This window comes from Dichomitus squalens (genome assembly GCF_000275845.1).
Source record: "Dichomitus squalens LYAD-421 SS1 unplaced genomic scaffold DICSQscaffold_1, whole genome shotgun sequence".
In the NCBI taxonomy this organism is placed as follows: domain Eukaryota; kingdom Fungi; phylum Basidiomycota; class Agaricomycetes; order Polyporales; family Polyporaceae; genus Dichomitus; species Dichomitus squalens.
This window is the reverse complement of record NW_006766883.1, coordinates 2,921,471-2,933,983: the sequence shown is the minus strand read 5'-3', so window position 1 is coordinate 2,933,983 and position 12,513 is coordinate 2,921,471. Positions and strand designations below refer to the sequence as shown.

Genomic DNA, 12,513 nt, shown 5'->3' with positions numbered 1-12,513 from the left:
TTCCATTCAGTTCGTATCGACATAAACATATCATCTGCTTATATGCACCGTGAAGAAATAGGTGGACATGCGAACTGCAATATCTGTCTGATGGCCCAACGCTACAAGGCTGTATTGGATGATACTACTACTGATACAATCGGACTCCCCGCCGATTTATGACTTCTTGTTATGCGCCACGCCATGGTATGCGCCCTTCTTCTTCAACATCTCCTCGTCCTCGTGCTGGAGCTCGGCATCCATCTGCGCGCCGCGAGAAGGCTCATGGCCTTGCCTCGTCGCAGGCTCCAGAGGGTCCTTCACGGTCTTCTGACTCTCCTCGCGCTCCGCTTGCCGCTCCTCGACGCGCTCTTGCTTCGCGCGGATTTGGAGATTGCGGTCGTCTCTGCCGAACCATCACCTGTCAGTCGCCGATGCATGCAACGGAATGACAGCTGACACAGCTCACTTTGGGTCATCGATACGATGCGCGTTCTTCTGGCCCGTGGCCAGCTGGTCCTTTTGCCGCTGCATCTCCTCGCGCTGGTCCGCAGAAGAGGTCCTAGCGGTCCCAACGTCACTCTCCGCATCTCATCGGAGCGACAAGAGGATGTTGCGCTTACCGCTGGTCACCGTCCTCGTAGATCTGGGAGTTGCCCACGCTCGACATCATCGCGCCGCTAGCAGCTTGGCGTTTGTCGGAGGCCATTGCGAGTCAATGAAGAAAGCGATGTGTTGCTTGGAGGTCGGAATAGATTCGTCAAATGACTGGTCGTCAAAGTGAGGATGGTATTGAGAAACCCGCCCCTACTTATAGGAGTTAGGGGTGTTGGCGCACCGACGTCAGTACATCCGAGTCGGGAAGCGGAGGTGCACTGACGTCAGGTCTACAACTGCAGTACTGTGGGGTTCCAAAGACGTGCCCCATGCGAGCTGCATCTCTGGATCCGTATTATGTTCGCGACCGCTGTGTACTTCAGTAAGTGCATAAGTACCTCGAAATCCGTCCTTACGCTGCATATATACTCAGCGAGCGAAGCGGCGGTCGGAAAGACGCCCATAGGTGTTTGGCGCCGTAATGCGACGACGACTTCGAAATGGCACCTGCAAAGGATTTACCTGAAAGTCCCGGGTTTGCCAGAGTGTTCTAGTCGATTGCAACCTGGAAGACATGCATGTGGTTGACAATGAGATACGTTTTGCCCCGGGGAGGATTTGGTATTAATGCGTCGATGGTTGGTGCGACGAACAACGACAGATTGTTTCAATAATCATGTGCCGCGACAGTTGCCTGAAGCATTTCACTGCACTCCCGTAAAGGATACCTACGAAGACGTGAAGATTCGCCAGAGGGCAATTTATGATGCATGAGAAGAAAAAGGCGGCTGGAAACTAGTATAGTCCAGTAGAAGACGGGTCCGATTCGCCGACCGACCAGTCGGGATATGAGCACTTGGAAGATGACAACACATTGATTCACTGCAAAAAAAATGTCATCGCTATGCTGAGTAGAAGAGCTGTACAAAGATGAAGCAGTCACAGAGCAGAAGCACAATACATATCGCATTAGCTGCATATACGGAAGTGCATCTTCCGACATAAGCGCCGGCCGTATCAGCGAGACATCTGCCTCTTCGAGGGATTGCTTGTCGACCACCTTGCGTACCCACCATGCGACGACAACCATGAATCTATAGCAGTACGTGTGCACCATTTGATGGCGAATGGGGGGTGCAGACGGCTGATTGTCGCAGAAAAAGAGAAAGAAGGCAATCTTCCGACCTCGCGCGCGCGGAAGATGGCCCAAGCGCGAGACGTTCTGGTGCTTTGTTCGCTCGGAAGTTTCAGCCCGTGGGAAACACGCCATCGGACCTTCAACAAGACTCGCTGCTGCAGCTCGTCGCCCCACCGCCCCTCGTCGCTCTCTACCACCACTCCCGCCGCAACCGCGCCCCTCAAGCTCGCCGTTGCTCATCGCTTTTCTATCCAACACCGCACAAATTACACCTCCTTGAACAGCAATGGCTCGCACTAAGGTCAGTACACATCTCATCTTTGAGATCGTCTCTCTTGTCGTCGACAACGTCGCTGACGACGCCCCCGACAGCAAACTGCCCGCAAGTCCACTGGTGGTGAGTATTGGGTTTGAGCCTTCTTCGCCTTCGAAGCGGTGTAGAAATATCGATCCTAAGATCTATTCGAATTTCAGGTAAGGCCCCCCGTAAGCAGCTCGCCACCAAGGCTGCGAGGAAGACGGCGACGGCGGTGCGTCTCCTATTTCCCCCTCGGAGGAGAGAGCTCTGAGCTGATGATGTGGGTTGTGGGTTTCCATGTGGTTCCGGTCTGTTCCTGTGCCGTGTTGTCCTTGTTTGGACGTGTTTGCATCCGCAGGCCGCCACCGGAGGTGTCAAGAAGCCCCATCGCTTCCGGCCCGGAACGGTCGCTCTCCGTGAAATTCGGCGCTACCAGAAGTCCACCGAGCTGCTCATCCGCAAGCTCCCCTTCCAGCGTCTCGTTCGTGAGATCGCCCAGGACTTCAAGGTGGGTTCTCGCCATGGCCGCTGTTGCGATCGTGGTTGCTGATTGTCGGTGTATAGACCGATCTCCGTTTCCAGTCGTCGGCCGTCATGGCCCTCCAAGAGGCAGCCGAGGCTTACCTCGTCTCGCTCTTCGAGGACACCAACTTGGCTGCCATCCACGCTAAGCGTGTGACCATCCAGCCCAAGGACCTCGTATGTCTTCTTATCACTGCAATTGTCTGTCGTGCATTGATTTATGTTGCCAGGCTCTCGCTCGCCGTCTCCGTGGCGAGAGGTCTTAAGCGCATAGCTGAAAAGGTTCTATCTCCGGCTCGGCCTCCCGCTATAGTACATTGTATCGCGTCTCGTCTCGACCTATTTGTTCGTCTTGTGTGGTCTTCTCAGGCCTTGTATTGTAATGCCTCGTACGCCGTCGGAGTATATTTATCTACGGTATGGTAGATGAATATCAATGCCCATGCCTCAGAGTAATTGCCGTATGAGGTTCATGGTCAACGTTACCACAGACGTCTCGTCGAGAACGCAGTTCCTTGGCGCTGCACGGTTTGATATCAGGGTATTTGTCTCAGTCCAGCTATCATGTTCATGGTAAGGACATGGTGATTGCCTCGCGTGTAAGCCCTTACGATATCAGTATGCGGAACTGTTCTATACAAAGAGTCTTACCGGGGACTCCGCGATGGGTGATAGCGATGTGTTCGAGGTCGATTCACAGTACCCTTCCCAGGACCTGCGGTGGTGAACAGTCAAGACACCCGATACATCATCATGATGCTCTTAGTACGTAGTGGTTCTCGAGGACACAACACAAGCGCATAGTACTTGTTACGGTACAATGACTGAGCTGAAATGAGTCGTATATTCCCCGTGCTTGTAGGCCTCCGGCCGAGCGTTCTCAAGCTCAAGAGGGAAAGTCTCCACGATCCAACGAAACCCGTGGTCTTGGCCCGAGAGACGCAACACAATCCTCGATTTCCTTGGGCATCCTGTTCGGCATAGGACCGCGGATATCGGAGAAACGCCCTCGAAGAAGCCATCTCTGTGGATGGACCCCTCGCCGTGCCAATGCCTGTTATTTACAGTATACCATGCGGACGCGTATGGCAATTGGAACCGCTCTGCTGTGTATCTAGCAGTAGGCAGTTCCACTCAAGTTGCACAGCGGCCAACTCAGCTTTTGCGCATCAACGTGCTATTCGTTACAAGCATTAGCGACCATCTATCACCGTGCTCAGCATCTTCAAGCTATGAATCTCACTCTGTCTCCTGTTAATCGCGACGCGCTATGAAGGTCGGGCTATGCTTCCGGTGCCTATCATCTTGCTGCTTCTCTCACGCTCAGGTCAAGGGGCAGAGCGTTTGTCAGCATGCCTGGAAGATGTCCTCTTACCAACGCTCAGGCCCTAGGCTTGTCCATAGAGCCATCAGCCGGATTCTCGCCACGTCTCTGTAATTGATCTCGGTGAACACTGCCTCGCTGGCTCACGCCTTTTCTCCCGTCTCGTATCTCTCGATTGCGCTGTTCGAAGCTGAAGACAATGGTCGGGAAGAGTGTGTTGTATACCGGACATTATGCCGCGTGGGTATGAACTGTCATATGAGACGGAAGCATTGCCTCATTGGCAGGTAGCAGCAGTCTTCGCGGTTAACACCGGTGCCGTCTCGATTACGTCTCGCACGAACCTAATCGACACGGAGATGTCTCCGCAGCCGATTGACTCTCCTTGTCTCATGTCACTACCACTGTACGTATTCACTCACTGCGCTCCCGAGGAATTACTCAATTGACTCCCTTTTTACAGACGGTTTCCGAACTCCCTCAGAGCATGATCGTTGCGCTAGCTCCGCTCACGTCGTCTGCAGTCTGTCTCCTGGTTTGGATACTCCCACTTACTGCCGCACTCCAAAATGTCACGATTGACGACACAATCGGAGATCCCATTACCGGCCTTATACCGGCATACGCCCCGTCGAACAAGTGGGCTCTCGGACAGCAGTGCAGTACGTGCAACATCCACTCCGGCACCACAAATGGCACAATCGACCTCGGCCAGGTGTTCAATGGAACCTGGCACGACTCAACCTACTCCGTTGGCGACCCTGACCACACAGTCTCCGTTTCTTTCAACGGTATCTCTGTCTATGTTTACAATATCATCGCCAACGATCTACCTGGGACGACGACGTTCACGAACCTCACCTTCTGGATCGACAACGAAGTTGTGGGCAGTTTCACTCACTCTCCGGAGAATACCGAGGCATTCTTCTACAGCCAGGCTGTATACGTGAACGAAACCCTACCGAACGGTTTACATTCCCTCGTGATGCACGCAGGTGGAGCTAGCGAGTCTCTAATCCTTTTCGATCGCATCGTATATACCTCGCAGGATGACCCGTCCTCTACTTCCTCTGCCGCCTCATCCTCATCTCCATCCCAATCGTCTCCCACTTCGCAAGCTCTGTCGAGTCACAGCGCGGGCAAGTCTTCCACACCTGTGGGCGCTATAGTTGGCGGAGTGGTTGGCGGAGTTGGGGTGATCGTCCTGTTGGGGTTGCTGGTGTTCTGCCTGAGGCGGAAACGAGACGCGGCACACCGGCCTGATGCAGACAGAGTGGACCCTTTCATTATCGACGAACGGTCCGGACGGCCGCCAGGAAGGCCATCGGATCGACGGTTCTCTCGCACACCAAAGTTGCCCGACTTGCGCTTCGGGCGGATGCGGCTTATGCCTCGGGGACCTGGGTCTACGGCGACGACAACGACGACTGATGCAAGTGAGTCGGATTCCATTATATCCCACCTCCGCCTCAGTTCTAAGCTATCGCACAGGCTCGTCGAGCCGATCGGGGGATGGTTTCCAGGGGCACCGTCCACGGCTGCCACCCATTTCTCCGTCTGAGACGGCTCGGATCCAGGAACAGGCCGAGTACTTGTCCCGAATACAGGGCTTAGAGGCGCAGGTGCGCGCGCTTGAGATGCAGCAACAGCTCGCCTCTACGTCGGATTTGTCCGGGAGCCGAACCCAGCAGAGCAAAACGGACTCCAGCGAGCGAGGGCGCCGGTCGAGGGGTTCGAGTCCACGGGCAAGACGGGGACGGTCGCCCCACTCTAGCACCGCGGGCTTACGGTCCGAGCTCGCGTCTTTGAGGAACGAAATAGCAGCGCTACGAGGGGAGCTGACGCAGGACCAGTTGGTGGTATTGGAGGCAGCACCGTCGTACGTCTCGTAGCGACTCTGGGTGGCGAGGGCGCCGAGGGATTGTGTTAGCTTTGACATCATTGGTGAGCAGTCTCTAACCTTATGCCGGCCAACCTTTCACACGCAAGTAGGACATTGAACGTGGACCTCTTGCAATGTACCTTATGGCGGCTCATGTATTATCTGACTCATTTGGAAGTTAAGTACCTTGTGACATCTTCATTCATACGGGGAGTCTGTAGTTGAATATCGGTCACTTCTTGGAGGGGTCTCTCTTTCTGTCTCCCACTTGAGTCTGACGTTCACGGATTTGGTAGAGCACCTCGGCTACCCATGCTATGTTGTGTACCACATCTAATCCTCACTATACAAGGCGGTGGCCCAGATGCATCGCAATCACTGTTTACGGTGTCGCGACCGATCGACACTGGTCGCTCCATATCCAGGTACCAGCGCGTCTTAGGGGAATGTGTCGCAGGTGCGGAATAGAGGCACGGAATGGAGATCTTGACTCACATGTCGTGTAGGTGAGGCCAATGTTATGGTTTCAAGGTGGCTCGAGGGACAAAGAGCAATGTTCGGTGAAGCAGTCTTGCAGCGATAGCACGATCAGACATGTTCGACCAGTCGTCGCATCACGCCGTGCCTTCTATTGAACGGATTTGTTCGTGAACACTTGCACTGCGGCTCCTCATCTCGCCACCCGTCCCGCCCCAGTCGTCATTGCTCAGGCCGTCGGCAAAGATTGCTTCCGGCAGAAGGATCGAACCACAGTTGGCGTTCCTGCTGGCACAGGAATCATCATTCTCGCATTGTCCATACGAACATCAGATTTCCTAAAGTCTAGTTTGTCCTCGTTCCGCCGTTCCGTGACTACAGTGCAAGCAGATTTCTCATATGGTGGTCGGACCAAATGCCTGTCGCAATCGCTCAATCTCAAAGATGCATTTTTCTGCATCGACAGTCCAACATGTACGTCCCGGAAGGGGAGAGACTTGTGCTACTGGCTGGTGTCAGGACAGGCGCTTCATCGCTCGCGGATCTACAGACGCCGTTGACACTGCACTTCGTTCCGCAGTTCCCAACATCTCTCACTACATTCGCAACAGAGCATGCTGGTTTCTATGGAAACTCGCCATCCTGCAATACGGTTATTTGTCTGTGCCAGATGGATCACTCATCCACAAGTCTGAAGTTTCAAACACGACAATACCCCGCTCGCCAGTGCTGTTCCTACAGGACGAACCAGCAGGATGTTATGTTGCATCACACAGCAGAGATGGAGAAGTGCTTCCATTGACGCGGTACGTCTGCAACCTGTCCACACATCGGCATCTTGAAGAGCGGTCATTCCAGCCCGAAAGAGATCTGGGGACCTCTACCCACTATCTATTCCCGCCCAACCTGTGGCCCGCACACCTTCCTTCTGCTTGTCTTTACATCGGGCATCGAGTACCATGCGGCATCTACTATCACAATCCTTCGTTTATATCCTCTTCACTGCATTGAGGACGTCGCTTGCCTTGAACCGGACGATCGATGATCAGCTTGGGGACGTCCAGACAGGGCTCCAACCCCTTTATCGCCCAGAAGGGGCTTGGTCGCAAGGCGCAAATTGCACTTTTTGCTTGGCTGTTGAAGGGCGAGTGGATGTCAGCAGAGCAATGAACGGGACTTGGCATTCCGCTACTTACGATCCTACCGGGGCAGACGCTTCGCCGCCCTCTGTTCAGGCGAACTTCACGGGACATGCGGTATACGTCTACGCGCTCCTCGCGAACATCATTCCGGCAGCTACAACACACACAAGCCTTTCCTTCTACATCGATGGCCAGTATTCTGGTCAGTTTGTGCACATCCCCAGTGCCGTCCCATACCCTCAAGTCATCGAGTATGACGTCCTAGTCTATTCGAACAACAAACTCTCCAACGTCGAGCACAGCATCACGATCGAGGCATCCGGCACCGACTCGTCCCTCGTCCTATTTGATTACATTATGTACACGGATAACTCTACGGCCTCGGACGTTGCTATCATGATAGCTAATCCCAGCACATCCTCTCCTATGATGTCTTCGCAGTCCGCGACGTCATCCTCCCGGAACAAGTCGCCTATAGTTATTGGTGTCGTCGTCGGCGTCATAGTAGGAATCGCCAGTGCTCTGATCACCCTCGCCATCGCATTCCTTGTCATTCGCAGGCGCCGGTCAGATCTCCTACCGCGCTCTTGGAAGAGCAAGCGATTTGTGCTTCCGGCAGTGAACGATCGCCCTCCCTCTCTTCCTTCATCCATGCGACATGCGTCCACGGAGTCCCTCATCTCGGTCTCTCTTCCCACTCCGCGGACCGCATCTCTCATAGTCTCTTCGCTCAATCAGAGTACGGAGGCGACGCACACTCGAGACTATGGAGAAATCACCTCAACCAGTCCTGACCCACCCGTGCCCAGGAATGGCCGGGGCCGTGGTCCACCAAGACACCGCGTCGACGTCCCCGGCCCAGCCCTTTCCACCACCGGTACGGAGCATTCCACTCGGCTCGCGGACCTCATACAGCAGATTCTCTCGGTGGAGGAAGAGATACGCACGCATCAAAACGCGAAGCATAACGACGCCCCGAAGTACCGGCGGCCTGACGGTAGCACGTCGGTCGCTGACTTGCGAGGACGAATACGCCAGCTGCGGGCAGAGGTGCAGAGGGAGAGGCTGCTGTTGAGCGAGGCCCTCCCAGTCGCGAAACGGTAATGACAATGGTGTCAAGCTAGGATTGGTGTCATGTCTATGAGGGTTCCGCGGTGAGCAGCTTCTATCACCTGCGCCCGTGGAAGCCTGACTTATTGCATGGTCTCCAGACTGCGGGTTCTATTCTCGTCCTGACGTGTCCATAAGTCTTCATTTTATTATCATAATGCACCTTGTCGACGCCATGTTTACGCCGCACTGGAGGCTGATGCGTTGTATGTCGTCAGGCTTCCCTGTTCTGAATGAATTCATTCTCTAGTCATCGACAACACAATACATACGAAGGTCCTTAGTCTGGAAGCCCCAAGCATGCATTCAGCACATCGTATCTGACCCGATAACGGTATTGAGGACCGCATTGCATCCAACAGCCATGGTGGGACATTTGCATTCAGTCCGCTTTGTTGCATAGGTAGCTTCGATCGCGTTGCCAAGTCTGACCGTCATGTATGATGTGTAGACGAAGGACTATATTATGAAAGTGTCCCCCTTTTCTCTCGAAACATTGTTCCTCTTCAATTGGTACTGTCCCTGCAAATGTGCGTCATGAACCCCTTCGAGTGTAATCTCGGCTGACAGTTATTGCCAGTCACTAGGTACACTTCTTACTCCTTCATGGCCCCCCATGTATGGATCTCCTGCCTCGTCGGCCTCCTTGCTCCATGTGTGCTGGCCTCTGTCCGGAATCGCACCATTGACGACGCAGACCGCTCTATCACATATTCGCCGCAATGGAAGACGGCATGCGATTATCCTTATCCTTGGTCACAATGTCCCGACCCTATCAAGATCAAGAACGGGACGTTGCATTGGGTTTGGGTTGGGCAGACCCCCGATCAATCTGACCCGCCTCAAATCTCAGTGCAGTTCACCGGGACAGCTGTATACGTCTACAACGTCCTCCCATACAACCCCAGTCCACAACCCGACATCCAATTCATCCTCGATAACAATACGGTCTCCAACTACACACAACCCGCGATCTCAAGCTGGGGATACACATACAATTCCCTGGTGTACGCCAACTCCGGTCTCCAGAACGTGCCACATAGCCTTGTGATTGAAGCCAAAGGCCTATCTTTGGTCATGTTCGATTACTTTGAATACACAGCAGATGATGACACATCTTCTCCCCTTCCTCCCTCCTTACCATCGTCGTCATCGTCATCGCACAAGTCACTGTCCAGCATCACATCCATCTCGTCGCAACCTCAATCAGAGCCGGGAGGTTCCCTTTCACTTGATTCAGGAACACCCACGTCCTCTGTGAGTGGTACCATCGTGCTCTGCGCAATCAACTGACGCGTACTTCAGGCATCACGAGTGCCCACTGTTCCCGGGTCGCCCCCCACCTCGTCCGGCGCTCACGGGTCTGCTCGACCCGAGTCTATCGCTGGCGAAGTTCTCGGTAGCGTATTGGCCTTGGCTGTGCTCACTGGAGCGGCACTCTACATTAACAGGCATCTGCGACGCCGTGCAAACAAGAAGGCCCTGCGGCGTCTAGCCGATGACGACGGCCTTCCTCGCATGATTGACAGTTCAGGTCGTAAGCTGAACTTTACTCAATCAGTGCCACACCATGCCTCATCCTGTCTCCCACAGACGTGTGTCAAGAGGTTCCAATCATTTGCGCGCCTCGTTTCCCGATCCGACCTACTCCCGATGTGCCGCATTCGCCGAGGCCGACCATGTCCAGTGTTGCAACTAGTCCGACGTCCTACAACAATGTTGCGCCATCGAAAACATATCTCAACGACGGTATCATGGCGAGCATTCTCGAGAAGGTCGAGGTGTCACGCTCGGAATATCCTACATTCACTCCCATCGAGCGGGGCCTCGAGAAAGATAGTAGTCAGGTGAGGCCTGTGAGTCCTCTTCTCACGTCCCTATACATAGCATGATGGCTCACAGTAGTACGCCCGGCTTTGATTAGAAGGCCCGGTGACCTTGAGACCGTCAATATTATCGAACGACCAATGCATCCGGCCACCTTGCCTACAGTATGTTGTGCATGATCTGCACCCACTTGGGCCGACAGACTCTAGTGTGTTGGTTGTCACGACAATGTCTCTAGAGCGAAGCCTGATCTCACAATTGCAGTGTCAGGTATCAGCGACAAGTTCCACCAGTTCCACGGGTCGACAGTCCACACAACTGATGGTCCATCATATCGTACTGATTATTACAGCTATGTAATGTCTCTTTTTGTGAAATTTTGTGAATAACGCAGTGCCATGACACCGCTATTCATCCCACGGAATCGCTTCATCGCATCTAGTTCTAGCACTTCCCGAGTAGTATAAGTCGTCTGCTTCGCGTTGTGCATCAATGGTAGCTTCGATGGTTTTTTCCTGATTCTCCTTCTACTCCGAGAGAAGTCTGAGCAACGCTCATTCCTGCCCAAGCGACACCTACTCATCACTTCGTTCGAGAACTCGACCTCAACACCCTTCTTGAGCCATGGAATCGACAGCCATCCACCAGCACGGGCCTGCACCGCTTTGTACATCGTGGACGCTTTGCAGAGCACGCTACAACCCCCGAAGATAAGGCAAAACGGTTTCTACCACCACGAGGCGTGGTCGTTGGCAGAGCGTTTGGTACGCGTCATTCAAGTTCTGGGCTTCGAATGCAGCGGGAATATGTCTGTCTCTTCTTGTGGAACAATACACAAGTCAAAAGTCACGTCGCAGTGACTCTGTGCTGTCTATTCAGTAATGCACCGTTTGGCAAGCGGGATGCCGGGAGTGTCGGAGTATCTGCCAAATTCCCCGTAGATGTACAACTATGGATTTGGCGGACCATCCCACACTCCTATCCCGCTTGCCAAACGGGATCCAAGTTGTGGATTTTGTCCGCCAGGAAGCTCAGTGTGTGCATTATTCCTCATGAAAGAATTCGAGAACTAGTACCAGAACACTCCGTGTCGCAGTGAATGCGGCAAGCTTTCAGATGGAATCTCTAGCGCTCGGAATCCCCCTTCAACCAAGTGTATGAGATGCGGCCTCTACGCGCCGTTCGAGGACGGGCGCCAATCACGAACGCTCTCTGAATCATTACTGGATGACTTCCCATAAGGATCTACGGCTCTGGAGTGTCCGTAGACATATATCGGAGCTCTAATCTGTCCAGAGATCTCGGGCGCTCAATGATCAGGCCGGGATATCCGGAGAGCGTCTAATGCTATGAACGTGCTCTTTTGCGCCTTACATCAGCACCCAATGTAGTAGGCGATTGATCCCAACACAATTTGTAATGATGGCACCTTCCTTTCGAGTCGTTTACGACCTCAAGCGAGCTTCTACGGCTGCGTTTAGGTCTAGAAAGGGGGGTCGACCCCCCCTTCTAGATTTTGGGCGCATGCAGCATCTACGGACGTCGGCCTCGAAAGCGGAGTACAAATCGGCATCGGCATCTCGGCGGATAGGACACTTTCAGTATCTACGGACGACAAAATGGCCGTAGATCCTTATGGGAAGTCATCCACTCATATCGTCCCGCGCAAACACAGTACATTGATAAACCTAGAGCTACGTAGAACTCATTTACTGGCTCTGGCCCACGTACGTACCATCTCATCGCAAAACTGTATTCGCTCGGGAGAAGGAATTGCTGACACGATCATCGTACCATCAACAGTGCAGATATGCGTTGACACTAGGCGTGTTCAATTCTTGTCGCTCGCTCATTTCCTCGCGCGCCTACTGGGCGCCTGCTGACCTGGATTCAAGGTCAGATCAAGCGCCTGTAGCACAGCGAGCAGAGGTGCGCAGGCAGCGGGTGCAGCGAGATCGACGTTTCCGTCCTATGCTAGATTTGTTATACCCAGAAAATCTGTCCAGAAAGTGGATGGAGACGTCGGCAGATCGTTATAGACTTGTTGACCGAGAATAATTGTACACAATGCGCCCAAATCGGAACCAGATCCGGCACGACACGGTTCACTGGCCACCTGGGGTTGCCACTGTAAGCCTTGCGGGACGACTCCGCGTCTCGAGTCATGGAGCTCTCTATCTTTCGAATTGTTAAGCTTTCGCGTCGCTCCTCAGTCCC

At 53.7% G+C, this 12,513-nt stretch overlaps 6 protein-coding genes across 6 annotated transcripts; 5 read left to right on the top strand and 1 right to left on the bottom strand.

Moving 5' to 3' along the window:
• Positions 1 to 156: 156 nt before the first annotated feature.
• Positions 157 to 688, bottom strand: DICSQDRAFT_123730 (uncharacterized protein; the record flags this gene model as incomplete). Its single annotated transcript, XM_007360694.1, has 3 exons — positions 157 to 385; positions 449 to 541; positions 603 to 688. 3 exons carry the CDS (start codon positions 686 to 688, stop codon positions 157 to 159), a joined length of 408 nt encoding a protein of 135 aa, XP_007360756.1.
• Positions 689 to 1,898: 1,210 nt separating this feature from the next.
• Positions 1,899 to 3,020, top strand: DICSQDRAFT_131703 (histone H3). Its single transcript, XM_007360693.1, has 6 exons — positions 1,899 to 2,015; positions 2,087 to 2,111; positions 2,189 to 2,244; positions 2,371 to 2,520; positions 2,577 to 2,711; positions 2,765 to 3,020. The coding sequence occupies exons 1-6, from the start codon at positions 2,001 to 2,003 to the stop codon at positions 2,798 to 2,800; spliced, it is 417 nt and encodes a 138-aa protein (XP_007360755.1). The 5' UTR covers positions 1,899 to 2,000; the 3' UTR covers positions 2,801 to 3,020.
• Positions 3,021 to 4,345: 1,325 nt separating this feature from the next.
• Positions 4,346 to 5,750, top strand: DICSQDRAFT_165186 (uncharacterized protein; the record flags this gene model as incomplete). Its single annotated transcript, XM_007360692.1, has 2 exons — positions 4,346 to 5,294; positions 5,350 to 5,750. 2 exons carry the CDS (start codon positions 4,346 to 4,348, stop codon positions 5,748 to 5,750), a joined length of 1,350 nt encoding a protein of 449 aa, XP_007360754.1.
• An 819-nt stretch (positions 5,751 to 6,569) lies between these two features.
• On the top strand, positions 6,570 to 7,037 carry DICSQDRAFT_151639 (uncharacterized protein; the record flags this gene model as incomplete). Its single annotated transcript, XM_007360691.1, has 1 exon — positions 6,570 to 7,037. A coding segment is annotated over exon 1 (420 nt), but the record flags the coding sequence as incomplete, so codon positions are not given.
• Positions 7,038 to 7,090: 53 nt separating this feature from the next.
• On the top strand, positions 7,091 to 8,944 carry DICSQDRAFT_151638 (uncharacterized protein). The gene is made up of 2 exons (XM_007360690.1): positions 7,091 to 8,513; positions 8,571 to 8,944. Exon 1 carries the CDS (start codon positions 7,177 to 7,179, stop codon positions 8,461 to 8,463), a length of 1,287 nt encoding a protein of 428 aa, XP_007360752.1. The 5' UTR covers positions 7,091 to 7,176; the 3' UTR covers positions 8,464 to 8,513; positions 8,571 to 8,944.
• Positions 8,945 to 9,075: 131 nt separating this feature from the next.
• On the top strand, positions 9,076 to 10,374 carry DICSQDRAFT_123728 (uncharacterized protein; the record flags this gene model as incomplete). The annotated part of the gene is made up of 4 exons (XM_007360689.1): positions 9,076 to 9,726; positions 9,775 to 10,006; positions 10,063 to 10,325; positions 10,357 to 10,374. 4 exons carry the CDS (start codon positions 9,076 to 9,078, stop codon positions 10,372 to 10,374), a joined length of 1,164 nt encoding a protein of 387 aa, XP_007360751.1.
• Between the last annotated feature and the right edge of the window lie 2,139 nt (positions 10,375 to 12,513).